The sequence below is a fragment of the Cryptomeria japonica genome, chromosome 9 (assembly GCF_030272615.1).
Source record: "Cryptomeria japonica chromosome 9, Sugi_1.0, whole genome shotgun sequence".
NCBI lineage: Eukaryota > Viridiplantae > Streptophyta > Pinopsida > Cupressales > Cupressaceae > Cryptomeria > Cryptomeria japonica.
The window spans coordinates 683,045,988-683,062,476 of record NC_081413.1 but is presented as its reverse complement, the minus strand read 5'-3'; the positions used below and the strand labels follow the sequence as shown (position 1 = coordinate 683,062,476).

General features: G+C 41.0%; 1 protein-coding gene across 2 annotated transcripts in view; it reads right to left on the bottom strand.

The window, feature by feature from the left end:
- The window catches only part of LOC131073972 (DExH-box ATP-dependent RNA helicase DExH14), a 247,896-nt gene that overhangs the window by 176,214 nt on the left and 55,193 nt on the right, over positions 1-16,489 (bottom strand). For both annotated transcript variants that reach the window (XR_009113014.2, XM_058010506.2), the window contains exons 5-8: positions 15,352-15,823; positions 15,164-15,229; positions 14,973-15,077; positions 14,435-14,746 (exon numbers count right to left, since the gene is read on the bottom strand). Coding sequence is in view for 1 of the 2 variants with exons in the window: in XM_058010506.2 (XP_057866489.2) it covers positions 14,435-14,746; positions 14,973-15,077; positions 15,164-15,229; positions 15,352-15,823 (955 nt within the window). In the remaining variant the exon portion in view is untranslated. The remainder of the gene's footprint in view (positions 1-14,434; positions 14,747-14,972; positions 15,078-15,163; positions 15,230-15,351; positions 15,824-16,489) is intronic.

Sequence of the window (16,489 nt, the reverse complement as noted above, 5' to 3'; positions counted from 1 at the left end):
ATCTTATTGATATGCAAGTATAGGTTACAAAACAGAGTACCTTTCTATCATACCCAAACCTTTTCTGAAGTGATCAACCTTCACTCTGGAAAGGGGTTTGGTCATAATATCTGCAGTCTGGTCTCCTGTATTCACATACTCCAATTGGATCACATTTTTGTCTACCATATCTCGCACGTAATGGTGTGGAATCTCAATATGCTTGGATCTATCATGGAACACTGGATCCACTGAAATTTTTATGCAGCTTTGATTGTCGCAATGGATAATAGTAGGCTTCATAGGATCACCAAACAATCCCACAAGTAACTTTCTAAGCCACACTGCTTCTCGAGCAGCCATGGAGGCTGCAATGTATTCGGCCTCGGTGGAACTTTGCGCTACAGAAGATTGCTTTCTGCTGATCCAGGATATCATGGCTGATCCCAAACTGAAGTAGCACCCAGAGGTGCTTTTCCTATCAGTCACACTTCCAGCCCAATCTGAATCTGTGAATCCGTGTAGATTAAGATCAACTTTCTCATACTTGAGACCAAGATTTAAGGTGCCCTGTAAATATCTCATAATGTGTTTTACTGCAACCAGGTGTATCTCCTTTGGCTCACACATAAACTGACTCAAAGCATTCACTGCATAGCAGATATCTGGCCTTGTATTTACCAGGTACATAAGAGACCCAATCATCTGCCTGTATAGAGTGGGGTCAATAGAAGGTGATTCTACTGCTGCTTCTTTAAGTTTATGAAGATTGGTTTCCATTGGAGCGGTCATGGGTCTGCAGTTTAGCATTCCAAATCTCTTCAGGATGTCCAAGGTATACTTGCCTTGGTTTAGAATAATGTTATCAGAATTCTACCATACTTCCAACCCTAGGAAATAATGAAGGAATCACAAATCCTTCATATCAAATTCTTTGGATAGATCTTTTTTGCATTGATCTATAAGGTGATCTTCTCCTGTGATTAATAAGTCATCAACATATAAAGTCAATATTAGCATATCACCTTTGTTCTATTTGTAGTAGAGATTAGGATCTGCATCATTTTTAGAGAAGCCTAGCTTTGATAGATATGTGTCAATTCTTTCATACCAGGCCTTGGGAGCCTGTTTAAGCCCATATAGAGTTTTCTTGAGTCTACACACATGAGACTCTGCATGATGAATTTCAAACTCTTCAGGTTGCTCTAGGTATACTTCTTCAGAGATCTCTCCATTAAGAAAAGTTGTCTTTACATCCATTTGGTGTACCTTCCATCCCTTTGCTGCTGCAATGGCTAGCACAGTCCTTACTGAGGTATATCTGGCTATGAGAGCAAATGTCTCTTCATAGCCTATTTCTTCCTTTTGAGAGAACCCTCTGGCTACAAATCTTGCCTTATGTTTTTCAATGCTGCCATCTGCTGCATGTTTGATCTTAAAAAGCCATTTAGAAGAAACAACAGATTTCTTAGTTGGCCTAGGAACAACCTCCCATACATCATTTTTCATTATGGATTGATACTCTTCAGACATAGCATCCTTCCATACTTGATGTTTAAGGGCATCAGTTACATTGTTAGGTTCATTTTTAGATAGATCATTCATAAGAGCAACATAGCTAGTAAATTTATTAGGCTTTTTGCTTTCTCTGAAGGTTCCTGAAGGAGCAGCAAACCTCTGAGCTTCTTCTACTGTTTTGGTGGCCCATAGTGGTCTTTTCTTGAGATTTCTAGGTGAGTGTTCATTTTCATTTTCAGTTTCATCTAGATTCTCCCTCTGAAACTCAGGAGTAGGATCTTCATCTAAGTTAGAAATAGGGACATAGATTTCAGGTTCTATGGAGCTCTGAGCTCTTTTGAAGGCTAAGTCTTCCTTAAAGATTACATCCCTACTTAGTTCAATATTTCTTTGACCAGGTACATAGATTCTATAGGCTTTGGAGGTTTCACTATATCCTACAAGCATTCCTCTTTTTCCAGAAGGGTCTAGTTTTAGTCTTTTTTCTTTAGGTACATGGATATAGACAGGACACCCAAATATCCTAAGGTGGCTGATATCTGGCTTAATTTTAGTGAATATTTCCTCAGGAGTTTTATCTTCAAGATGGGAGTGTGGGCATCTGTTTTGTATATATACAGCGGTGCTGGATGCTTCTGCCCAGAGATTTGTGTTAAGGTTTTGATCTAGAATCATGGCCTTGGCAGCTTCGACTATAGTCCTATTTTTCCTTTCAGCTACCCCATTTTGTTGGGGGTTATAAGGTATAGTAAGCTCCCTCTTAATCCCATTATCTCTACAAAATTCTCTAAACGAATCTGATGTGTATTCTCCCCCATTGTCAGTTCTTAGGGTTTTAACTTTGTTTCCTGAGTAGTTTTCAGTTAGTGATTTAAATTCTTTAAACCTAGAGAGGATCTCTTCTGATTCTTTGCATTTCAGAAAGTAGATCCAAGTCTTCCTAGAGTAGTCATCAACAAATATTACATAATACAAGAATCCCCCTAGAGAGGGTACGGACATAGGTCCACATACATCAGAAAGAACTAACTCTAGAACTTTTCTAGTTTTCCTAGTACTATTTTGGAATGTACCCTTGGTATTTTTACCTAGGGCACATCCTTTGCATGCCCCTGAATGATCTTGTTTTAACTTAGGTAGACCTGTGACAAGGTTTCCCATTGAAGATAAAGCCCTAAAATTCAGATGGCCTAATCTTCTATGCCAAACTTCATTTGCATTAGTGGCTTCATGGATTAGGGCTAGGTTGGGTTATGTGCACAACTCATACAAATAGCCCCTGTCTCTGTCCAATGGTCTTTGCCTTCTTTATGGAAGAGTTGTTTGGCCAAGCCAATACTCTGTTGTCCATGAATGTCACTCTGTATCCGTTATCTTCCAGTGCTGATATAGAGACTAGATTCCTTTTGATGTCGGGGACATATAGTACTCCTTCGAACCGTAAGGATATGTCTGTCTTCAATTTGATGGTGCAGGTTCCCATTCCTCTGACTGGATGTGTGGAGTCATCTCCGATGGTTACTTCCTCATTACTCTCCTCTGTCATGGAGTCACGTACTTCTCTAAACCTTGTGATGTGCCTGGATGAACCACTGTCAATCACCCATGAGTTGATCTTGTTAGAAGCTTGGCTTGTGAGTGCTGAGTAGAAAACATACTTTCCGGAGTCATCTTCCCCTTTAGTCTTTCCTGCTTTGGCAAATGTAGCATGTTGCTTGGTTCTTTCCAAGCACTTTGCAACATAGTGTCCGAACAAGATAAGTCCTTCTTTGAAGTGTTCTTGCCTTGACGACCTTTTCTCTTCCTAAACTGCCTTTTCTTGTTTTGCTTGGTGGAGTTAGTGTTTAGGACTTGTAGGTCTTTGCTTCCAGCATACTTCTTGCTTTCAGCATACTTCTTGTTAATTTTATTAGTGTTCTATTATTTATTAGTGCCATTTCATTTTTCTGTAGTATGTATGGTGTTGTTAACTGTCTTCTGATTCCATTATTTGTTGCAAAACTCATTGAATTCCTCTGAGCAAAATTCACCTTCTCAATCTATTCTTAGACAATAGATATATCTTCTATTTCCTTTTTTCTACCATAGCCTTAAACATTTTTGAATGCTTCAAAAGTGACTGTTATTCTTCAAAAAAAACATAAGTATAGTAGAATCATCAATATATGTAATTGTGTAGTGCTGCATACCTAAGATTGCCTACTAAATCTAAATGAATAAGCTCCAGTTGCTAAGTTGCTTTCCATGCACTTCTAGGAAACCTGTCCATGTCTGTATGGTGTTTTCCAAGTGCACAACCCTAGCATACTTTGGTTCTTAATTATCTTCGGTAACCCATATACCATATTTCTTTGATACAACATATGCAGTCCCTGAAAATTAAGATGTCCACACCTCTGGTGCCACAACCAATTGCATCCTTGATAGTAGTATACCAAATATTTGATTCTCAAAGGAACATTTGGTTCTTTTTCATCTCTGTTTTAGCAATCAGCTTTCCTCCTTGTATCTTATCATGAGCTGTCCAAAACTTATTAAATTATGCCTTGCTTGTGGGGAGTGGTAGTCATCAACAATGTATGCTCTTCCTTGTTCTAGTGTTTATGTCTACTTTCCTTTTCCACAAACTTCAAGTACTTTAGTATCACCTGATCTTACTTCACTTTTAAAGGTTTTCATCAATTTTTGAAAATGCTTCTTTACAACTTGTCGCAAGAATAAAACAAGATGAATCTAGAAACCATCCACATTATTTGTATTTTCAACTTTGCTGCATGAAAGGGAGTAGTCGGTAGTGTCATAGATTTTCTTATATTGCTTTGGGCCTTGATTTGGATTCTTTGTGCATTCTTGTGCATATTTTGGTTTCCTTCCTTCATTTGAATTCTTCAATCTGCCTACATTAAATTACCTCTACCTCTACCTCTACTTTGTCCTCTTCCTCTAAAATTGCATCATAACCTTGATATGAGTTCTCCAGCTTATTGCTTTGAAAACTTGTAATTACTAACTGATTTTTACTTTTTCTGCCTTTGACATAAGCACTTGATCTTGACCACCCATACATTTTACCTATTCTTCGTGTGTAACTAAAGATCCAATCAGCTCTTCAACTTTTTAAGTATCTAAATTTTTGCACTCTTCTAAAGTAAAAAGAATCATCGACTTGGGTCTAAGAGATCTCAGGATCTTCAAAACTACATCATCTTTTACTGCCTCCACTTAGGTTCTGGTCTCATTCACTACAGCTGTTACTCAGAAACAAAAATCTTCAATGCTTTCATTATCCTTCATTTTTAAATTCTCCAAATTCATCCTTAGGGTTTGAATCTTTGCAGCCCTTACTTAATATGTCCCTTGATATGAACTTTCTAAAGCTGTCTTTTCATCCTTTGATACCTTGCAACTAGCAATTCTGGGAAAAATACTTGGATCCATTGCACTTTGAATGTAGAAACACACTTGAGCATCCTTTCTCTTCCCTTATTCCTTTTATATCTTTTCATTTGTACTCAATATAATCCAATCATGAGGTTCAGCATACTCGCTTGCTACTATTTAGCTTAGTCCTTTCCATATTAATACTCTTTTCAACTGATCTCTCCAGTAATCAAATTTTCCACCTTTGAACCAGATAACCGACAGTTGACCATTGTTTGTTGCCATTATAGTGAACCAAATAAATCTGAGATTTTCTATCAAAGTCTTAGGATCTCGAACTCTGATAAAGAAGCTTTAAATTTGAACTTATCCAATGTAATTATCACCTACAGAAAGAAAACTTTATTTACTCTGAATCAATTTCTTTTAGTCTTGAATTACTATCTGAATTCCCTTTCAGAATACTAACATACAAACAAAAATGATGTGTCTAATATTGGGTTCGACACTCCTAAAAGTATTTAATAAACAATAATTAAACCATCTCTTACATTAAGTTGCCTCAAATGCAGTTTTCCAACTAAGCAATTAAAACTAAAAGAAAAAGTGTAAAAGTTGGGCAACAAAACATAAAAACTTATCCTAAAATAAAGACTGTCTTCTTCGAAAACTGCAACTAATTAATAAATAAATAAACGACAACAAAACATAAAAACTTATCCTAAAATAACAACTGTCTTCTTCAAAAACTCCAACTAATTAATAAATAAATAAACTTCAACAAAACATAAAAACTTATCCTAAAATAACGGCTGTCTTCTTCAAAAACTGCACCTAAATAATAAATAAATAAACTTATTTTTAATTTCTTAAACATTGCCTTGGACCATTGGAAAATAACACATAAATCAGATGCTACTATTATTAGCTGTAATTAAAATTCTAGAAAACTGTAGAATGTATGACAAATCTTCAGCAGCAACAATGATAACTTCATCAATAACTAAGATATCTTCATCAACAACAATTTGACTTCATCAACATCGGTAGTTCAACTTCATCAGCATCTATAGTTTGACTTAGTCAGCTCCTTTCTAATTAATTAGCATTCAGTTGTATGGCATAAAATTTTCCTTCAATGAGTGCCCACCGTCATTGATTTGAGACTCAAGATCTATTGCGAAAACAACCAATCAACTGAGCAAGAAACCTTGACGAATTAAACCCTAAAAGAATCCCCAAATGTTCAAACAGGTATGCTTACATCCCAAACATGATGAATTATAACTTAGGTCAGTTTTGTGAATCTGAAGAACAAGTTAATATTAAATAACAGTATAAAGAAATTTCTTAAGAGCCCTATAGTAGATCTATGAAGCAAATATTAGACAATTATTGTTATAGCAATTGTACAATACAATAAATAAAAATATTAGTTCTAAAGAAGATGTACACAATCAAATAAATAAAATATTAAATCAGACTGCTGGATCAAGGGGTAATAATTCTTCATAAAACTGATAGCACTCATGCTGATTGGTAGTTGGACAAGGAGAGGAATGAAAGATTCCAACTACTAAATGAAGCAATCTGACTTAGTTTTCTGATTTTGAATTCCTTGTCCAGCAGTAGAGGAAATTGGTTTTGTATGTCTGTCTTGTATTTTTTGTTTTTTTTTTGTGTTTTTGCAAAGTATGTATGCCTTGGAATTTAGATAATGCAATTGAAAGATAATAACAAATCATGAACTAATGACTAAAATTAAATTTCAGATTAACAGATTTTCTAACAGCAATTATCAAAAGCCAATAAATAATGGAATTCATCAAAGACATGCCAAAATTGGCCTACCAGAGGTCCAATGCCTTGTCTGGAGGGCTGCTTTATTAGCTTAAATAAGTCCAGGTGCTGCTACAGGAGCTACCAATGAGTCTTAACTGCTCCGATGAGTTTATTTCCTCTAAAAAATTATTATCAAAAACAAATCTAAGATAAGCAGACCAAACTGCTACTGTTTCCTTCAAACCCCTAGGAGACTTCACTGAAAATGGACAATTTTCCACATTGATTTGCTCATATCTCTCTCCAGCGACATCATAAGCCTAAAAGAATGATTCCAATCTTTATTCCTACTGCTGACAATGAGATTTGTACAAAAAATCCCAACTTAAACCCTTCAATTTATTTTTTATGAAATCCTAGGCAAGAAAAATGGTACGGCTGGCATAAATGACCTATTCCTTGCTGCAATAGTCGATCCAAATGCTCAGATCTGTCCATTGCTGTCAAATTTGCAATTCTGATCCACAAAACTAAATAAATCGACCCTCAATTTGGTCTGAAACAATTCTTTTTGAGTGCTGAAGTGAGTTTATTGGTTGGGGTATCGTCCAACCTGCCTGAACCAAGGGTTTTCGTCCTCAATTTGGGCCTCCAAGCTGCTGAGACTGCTATGGCAGAATGTTGCGGAGCAAAATCAATAAAATTAACCACCAAAAGAATGCTCCATAATGATACGACTATTATGCTCCACTAAGAAGGAACGGTATGCAATATATAATACCCGAAGGGGTGCGACCAACCGTCGCGTCCAACTGCCCTTCGGGACGACTAACTAACTAACTGCCGTAACTCACTATTACCGACAACAACACAAACATAGTATGACAACATAACATAATGATTATTCCCAGCAACATCATCTCCCCCAAGAAAAGAAGTCGACTCCGGATGACTTAATACAAAATAGAGATGAACGGCAGGAACTACTGACGCCAGTCGAGCCTGGAACTTATACACTTGTTGCGTCCTCGCCTGAAAACCCTTTTCTGCTACCATCCAATGCTCAAGTGCGGATTTCACCATTATTGCTTCCTTTGACATCACAATCCTCCTGTGCCTAAACCAAACTTGTCTGCAAAACATGCTTTTCAGTCTCAGCCTCCACCAACTGCTGCTCAAATGATGTTGTCTCCCTAGCCAATTTGTCCTCGATAGCCACCCATGCTGCCCTCTCGGCATCCAACTCCTGGGTACGTTGAGCTACGTCTCACGCTAGTACTGCCTCCAACCTGGGGGTCAGCTCCTCCCGAGCCCTCTGTGCATCCACCAAGGCAACCTCACGTCAAGCCGAGACATACTCCAAGTTCCTCAAAGCGTACCATTCCTGCCTGGAGGTGGCAACAACCCTTTGGCACAAAGGCTAGGAGACACCTCAAATCCTCCATCACACTCCCAAAAGTTTGATAACTGAACTGAATAACTCCCTGGTACCGTACGGCTTATGGCTTCCCCGCCAATGCTAAGCTTCAGGCTTCTTTCTCACAATACGGGACAACCCAACACTTACCGTGCCTTCTCGGATGCCCTTAGCCCAACTACAAAAAGTGTATTGTAGCTCAAAAATAAACTAGGGGTCTGGGGGCAGTGCCCCCAGCAGGGTCGACGGGCAGCGCCCCTCGCGGGGTCCATGGCGCGCATCATTTCTATGATATTTTAAGATGTCAAAACCCCTCTTCACCACTCTAATATTTTCAGCGTCCTGGCTCCAGATGTCATCAAATGATTTTTCAATCTGGTCGTCGTCGTTTTTTTTTGTTTTTTTTTTTCTTGTAATGTCCCCGATGGCACCCCGGCCATACAACCTCCCCGTACGGTCAACAACAACATTGACACCTCCAATCATACGGCCACCTTCCCGTGCGGTCAACACCCCTCCACCGTACAGATCACCCCATATGGAATACACGACCAACTGTCTACCATACACACCGTACGGGCCTCCTTCTGCACGCCGAACGCTTAACTACCTCCTGGATGGCTGTGCATGGCTGCGTATGCCTTGCGTGTGCCTGCCCTGTGCTTGTGCACTGTGTTGTCAGCGTTGTGCGTGCGATTTATGTTTGGGCTGCTTGTGCGTGTTTTATATCTCTGTTGGCGGTGATGTCCACCGTACGGTGGTGTCCACCGCCGGTGGTCCACCGTCGGTGTTACTACCGCACGGTGGTCCCACCGCCGGTGGTCCACTACACGGTGGTCCACCGCCGGTGGTCCCACCGTCGATGTTGCCACCGCACAGTGGTCCCACCATCAGTGTTGCCACCGCACAGTGGGCACACCGCCGGTGGTCCCACCGTCGATGTTGCCACCGTGGCTTCCCCCTTGACCGTACGGTCAACTGTCATACGGACCCGTACGACCGTACAGTTTTTTTTAAGTGTCCAGATTCGGCTCGGGTTTCGTGCCTCTGGGATCGCCCTTTCTCGGTTTGCCTCGCCCGAGAGTCTCCCGCTTTGGTTCCGTACCTCTCGAGTCGCCTGCCCGGCCTCTCAGGTCCCCTTCCATCCTATCGGGTTCCCCTCCGAACTCTCGGGTGTCCTTTCGGCCTCTCGGGTCCCCTGCGCGCTTCTCGTGGTAGGGTTTCAATTTGGACCAGTTGGTGGCAAGTCTATTTTCAATGGCCATCCAAAGACCTGAAACCACAAATTCTACAAAGACCACAGTCTCCTTCCCGTACATAAGAAGAAGAAGAAGAATAATTAAGATTTTGAAGGTTGCGGCCTTCCACACAGGGTTCCAATCGTTGCTGACACGAATGATCTTCGGATTATCTACGTCACCGAGGTTTGGGGCGTCTCCCTTCCAATATTCTTTGTATTCCGACAGGTACACCTCCTCTCTTGCTTGCTCTGGTTCCTCTACTTCGAGCCTGTAGCTTTGGAACATTTCGTAATCCTCCATCTTCCAGTGGAAGAGCCCATTCAATGACCCCGTCTCATCATCGGAGCACTCTCCTAGTTTGAGAATCCCTTCGTCGTTGGGCTCCCTGAAGCCCCGTCCTTCATCCCTCAGGTCGCCTTTTCCTTCACCCTCTAATTCCGAAGATGATGCCAGTTCCTCGCCGACAACCTGGGTCCTCAGATCAATGGTGTACTTTCGCCCCCCTTTCTCCATAGAAAGGGTGTTCTTTTTCCAGTCGTGGTTCACCTTTGCTGTAACCAGCCACCCTCTGCCTAAGATGGCGTCGTACCCCTTCTTCTTGAGTGGGATTACCACAAAATCTAGTATGAACGGTTGCGTGCCGATGGTGACCGACTGGGCCATCAGGGTGCCGAGTGGCTTGATGTCGTGCTGGTCTACACCTACCAAGTTGAACGTGGGTGGCCATAGTGTTGGCTTCCCCAGCTTCTTCCACGTATCCTCTGGTAGTACATTCACCCCCGAAACTCCATCCACGATGATGTCCTTGAGGATAGCCCCGAGAATTCCCATCTCAAGTACAGCAGGATGCTGACCACTATTTAAGGCCAACAACATTGGGTCAGCCGAGGGGCTGACCGGAACTTCCGCCCGTGTGGCACGCAAAGGTACCTGCGCAGTGGTTTGTATGGAACTAAAAATGGCGGTTCTTAACCATGGCATTGTTTCTAGAAGGTCCTTTACCCTTATAGGTACTTCCATTTGCAGTACTTGCCCAATGATGTTATTTTCAGCTTCCATATGGGATGATGTATTCACCATCTCATTGTTCCGTCGTTCGGCCGTCATCTCACGTTCAATATTGGCCTTTGCCTCTCGTAATCTCTCCTTCTCCGTACGGGGGTCGGGATAAGTAGCCTTTTTCGTCTGAGCACGGGTGATCGCCAGTACTTCTTTCTCGCCAGTCTTCTCAACCTTCTCAATGTTGAGGAGATTAACCCCTGCCTTTGGGCAATTTGCGTCCTCATGGTCGCCTAGCCCGCACCATCGGCAAAGGAGCTGAGGGGTGGCTTCCTTCGTGCAATCACGGGCGAAGTGCCCCCACTGATTATAGGCCCTACATTGGATCATTGGCCGACCCTTGGCGTCATACTAGATATGACTTCCGTTATTGTTATTGTTGTTATTCCTTCCGTCGCCGCGTCTGTTGTCCCGGTAACCTCCAAATGATGTCGTTGTGTTGGTTTGTTGGGCCGTTCCTGCTGGTGCGGATGTTGTGGCCTGCTCCGTGAACAACACTTGGCTCATTTGCATACTTCGGGTTTTCATGTTGTATGGGCATTCCTTGATGGAGTGTCCCATCACTTGGCAAATCTCACAAAAGGCCTTCTTCGGGCAGGTGCCTTTTGTGTGGCCTTCTTCCTTACAATCAGTGCACCACACCTCTTCATTTTTGCTCGTACTTCCTTTCATGTTCTTAAATTCCTTCAACATACGGTGCATATCCTTTTGAAGAGCTTGCACCTTCTTACTTGATGATTCGTCACTGCTGCTTTCTCCCGAGGACTCCTCTTCTGCAGAGGACTTGTCCTTTTTCTTCCGCGATGTTTTGTCTTCACTTTCCAAATCCATCGCGCGGTTGTATGCGTCATCATATGAAGTGGGCAGTACAATTTTCATCTTCCTCCACAGGGATGGCCGCAACCCCTCCATGAACCATCTCTTCTTTAGTCCGTCAGTCGGCTGGTTCTCCATCTTCCCCAGTAACTCCTTTAACCGTCGGCTGTATGTTCGCACTATTTCGTGCTTTCCCTGCTCTGTGCTTAATATCTCTGCCACAATCTCATTATCATCTCGAAGGAGTCGAAACTCCTTCTCAAAAGCTTTCTGTAGGTCGTCCCATGTTCCCACCTTTGTTTTATCCACATCAGAGTACCAATCAATGGCTACTCCTCTCAGGGTGGCAGGGAATTGCACCACCCAATCCGCTTTGTCAACTACCCCGTTGGCTGACCATATTGTCTCACACGTACGACAGTGTCGTATGGGGTTGTCATTGCCATCTCCATTGAATTTAGGCAAATTTTGTTTGCCCGCCATCGATGGGGGTCGTCTTCCTGGAGGTGGTTGTGGTTGCATCTGTGTGCCGCTCCCTCCGGCGCCGATGGTGTGTCCTGCGTGGGTGACTGGAGGTATGGTGCTTTGCCTGCTATGTGTGGCACCTGCAACCGTACAGTTGTCCTCCCCTCCGTTCTCCCCCGCACCCACTCCTGGCTCCCTCTGGTGATCCTCACTTCGTGGCGTAAGGGATAAGTTTCTAAACTGATCCCGAGTCTCCTCGACTAGATTCCTCCGCAACCTTATTTCCTCCAGAAACTCTTTGTGGCTTCTCACCCTACGGTGTTCTGGCGACGCGTAGAAATTTCCCTCGGCTTTTGCACCCTCCGTGACACCTCCTTGGTTCCCTTTGGGCAACCCCTCGACAGGTCGTCCTTCGGCAAGTTGCCTCAACCTCTGTCTACGTTCTACTCGTTGTTCCAGAATCAAGGCCCTCTGCACGGCCTCCCACTCGTCCGTTTTTGCTTTCTTATTTCTATCTTTATTCAATAGGTTGGGCATTAATTGTCGTACATTTCCATAATTCACAATACATAAACCAAAACACGTCTTTATTAATTCATTTCGTCAGATACAACTCGTGTCCATGACACTTTTATTTGAATACAGAAGGTTCAGGGTTCAATTCCTTCCTAGTCTGGCGCCATCCCATTCCACTTCCCGTCGGCTGCTTTCTTCGTACTATTGAAGGATTTGCTGGCATCGCTCTTCCTGGGCAATCTCCTCCAAGCGAGCTTGTTGTGTCAGCGATGCCTGTGCAAGCAACCGGGGCAGATGGTTCATCAACCGATTTACTCCCGCGCTAACCTCCAGCGCTGTCCACACGGCACTTGGTGGGATTTTCGCCTCCGTGGCCCCTTGTCGGACGTAGGTCTCGATGGCTACCTGGAGCAGAATTGAAAATTCCCTCGTCGCAGTGTCTTCTCCGTTGTAGAGCTCTATTTGCGCGCCATCGGCCTCTGGGTTTATCTCACCAACGGGTAGGCCTATCGTGTCCGTGCGCCATCCGCGTCTTCCGTTCCCGAGTACGTCTAGGCAACGGCACCAAATGTTTGCCACATACGGATAAACGATTAAACGCAGAAAGTAAATACACAGAACATAATGGAAATATATTCAATAACCAGTCTCTGTATTAATTCAACAGTCCATGTACATCAAGTGCTTATAACATTAAACCCAGATACGACTATTATGCTCCACTACGAAGGAACGGTATGCAATATATAATACCTGAAGGGGTGCAACCAACCGTCGCGTCCAACTGCCCTTCGGGACGACTAACTAACTGACTGTCGTAACTCACTATTACCGACGACAACATAAACATAGTATGACAACATAACATAATGATTATTCCCAGCAACAACACTTATGCCTTCCTCTCCCAAATCAAACCCCTAAAGGCATCCAATTAAGATTCCAATGGAATCTTCCGTCTCCCATAAGTTCGATCTGCTCAAGGGTCTTCAACACATTAGCATTGACCACCTTTTTAATAAATTACTTTTTCGGCTAGGGGGTCGTGCCATGGGAAAAGTCATAAAGTCATTTATTAAAATATAAAGTAACTTATAAATCACTTTAATTTACTTTTTCCAAATTTAGAAAAAGTAACTTTATAACATAAATTATTAAGTTTTATTATTAATGATTCACCAAAGCAAATTATCTCTAGTAAATGTCCCCTTTGGCTAACCATTCATCTCCCAACACTGAATTTCACCTGTGGAGATGGGTAACAGGTGAATCTAAGCATCTGGATGGCAACTAGAGAAGTGGGACATTACAAGGAATGGGGAGAAACAGGAGAAAGAAAGCGGCATCGATGAGAATCCTCTTGAGTACAAACAGATCCATGGATATATTTTCCTAGGTAACCTGGGTAATGACAATCAGAATGTGCAAGTCACAGATGAATATATCTAGGGTCCTTGGTTCTCTGGAAGGAGCAAATGTCGAAGAGCTGCACCTTCAGTTATTGAGCTCTCTAATACAGAAGACATTGCTGAAAGTTAAAATGTTGTGTTTTATGATATATGTCAGTCTGAAATCTGTTGTTCTTATAGTCTGATGTCTTGGGTTCATGAATTCATACCTGGGTTTTATTTTGTTATCTTTTGGAAATATGTGACCATGGAACGTGTCTGTTTAGATGTTGTAGCAGGGATGGTCTTCATATTGTAATCTGGTTGGTAACTATTTTTCTGTATAAAAATAATAATTATTAGAAAGCTAGTTCTTTTCTTCTTACTTGGACTGATTGCTAATTGGGAACAATCAAACAGCTAATCAATTATCTAAATGGAAGTGCTCTACTTTCTTTGCTAAGAGCATAATGCCCCTTGCAGCAAAGCCACTTATAACCTCAACATTAAACTTGTGGACACAACAATTGCCCAATGGAACAAGATTGCCCATGTGTCATATATGCTACTGATTGGAACTCATCAACAGAGAAAGATTAACAAGATTGCAATGCAGATCTATGCATTAATGATGATGCCAATGAAGTGCATTCCTCTAACTGGTCTAACAGTGATTCACATATTAAGCTGTCACCATCCTAGGAAACATATAAATCAGTTCCCAAATAAGCATATTTTGCAGGAAATATATGAGGGCTACCAACCACAGCAAATTTCGGAGAGCAACATGAAATTCTTAGATGTTATATAATGGTTAAAATAAGCAAGAGAAGAATTTTGTAGTCTGTAATTTTAGGATAAAAATAGCATACCAATTTTTCCCCAGGCTTCATTGAAGCCGCCTCAGTGGCAGGGACCCTTACTTCTTCATAACCTTTAAAAGTCTTGCGTATAGTTCCTTGTGGGAGAGCATTTCCTGACTGTGAAAATATATCATCCCCCTTTCCAATCAGATTATCCAGTCCTGATTTCTTCTCACTTGCATTAAGCAATGCTGAAAAACCTCCTGCTCCACCTAGCAAATCTTGCTCCGATTCATGGCCAGATCCACGTTTCAGCTGCCGCTTTTCTTCCTTCCGTCGTAGTTTCAAGATCTGGCGTCCAGATTCTGTTTGAACACTAACCTGAACAAAGTAAACAGAAAAGATGTTTAATCAGAGCAATCACACCTACTCTGCAATATGTATTGTCATGTGTGAAAAACTTGAAATAAAAAAAATAAAAAATAAAAGAAAATCAGGAAAGTAAACCTCAAATAGGAAGAAGCTATGAACAAATTTGGTCCCAAGCATACATATATAAAAAATGTCTAGATTTAGATAGCAGTGACTATCAAAAAGGCAATCTAACCTGTGTCCCATAGCTAGGCATCCGGGGTTGTAAACTTGGAGTTGTCCTCTCTGATTTTAATACCAACAATCCCTTATGGAACATATCAACGAGCTCCTTCCGGTGCTGCATCAAAGTATAACAATAATCTTTTCCAACATTGCATTTCAAAATTATTCTAAATTTCTATCCATATCTAATTCTTACTTTACCTGTAACACTTTTTGGATTATCTCAAATCCATTGCATCCAATTATATCAAACAAGTCTTCAGCTACCTTCAATCAGCAACATTTAAGCAGCCCATTTAGTTATTTACTAGAGGCACATAACTCTCAGCTTACCTACAACATGAACATCCAAAAACTAAAATGAATGTGTACTTTAAATTAGATAATACCTCATCTCCTGGTTTATCGGAATCCAGTACATGACATAAGGCCATAGCCAGATCATCTCCAGGTAATTGTGATCCCCCTGTCATAGCCATTTGATCACATATTTCTTTGAGCCATCTCAAATCAAAATTTTTGTTATCATAATTTAACCCTGGGCTATAATCCACAGATAGTTTGGAATTTGATTCCCTCCTATCTGTTTCTGAATATGCTATATTATTCAAAAAGATTTCTTCTTCTTCCTCTGCAATCTCCTGGTTAAGATTGGTAGATGGTGCTCTAAAATTCAGATTAAACCCAAATTCTGACTCATTATCTTCACTACTCTTTCGGTGATCCATTAGATCACTTGCCTCATCAATAGACAGCACATGATTCTCCATCTGTGATTTGTACAGTCTATTAGCTAACGAAGCAGCTTTCTGGATAATAGCATCTGAAGGACTAACGCCCAATAACTGATGCACATTTTCCCTGCATCACATTACAACCATCCATCTTGTGAAAACTTAATAATGTTGAACAAATTCAACCAGAGCCATTCACCTGCAATTACTTGTTTGCAGAAGTGTAATATAAAGATAGGGAGCTGTAAATACTGACAAAAATTGAAATTATACCCATTCACCAGGAGTACACTCACACAATCCAAACTAGTTTGATTTTGACTTTTGTAGCCAATCATGTTGCACAAGTTGGAATAGAGCATACACAATAGCTCAAAATAGCCATAACTATGTTGCAGAATTTGAAATAAAGTGCACATTTTTTCAAGCTAATCATACCTATATTGCATAAGAATGAAAATTGTATACTAAAAGAAATTACAGAACACCCAACTGCATACTTGCTCTACCTTTCACTTGTTGTTGTTTCTAGTACTCAAAAAATCATAGATTTGATCATTATAAAAAGAGAGAACATACTGATAGATGTTATCCAGAGTACACAGAGATAAGGAAGACTTTCTAGGGCATACCAGCTTGACCAACTAAATATAAATAGAATATATGAAATCAGGGATGTTGATTTTTATACTTTCAGATTAATGTAAAACTCAGAAATCAGAATTTAGTTTCTAATTAGATTGTTTGCTGTAAAATTTAGAGATTTCTAGATTTAGGCATAACATAGAAATGA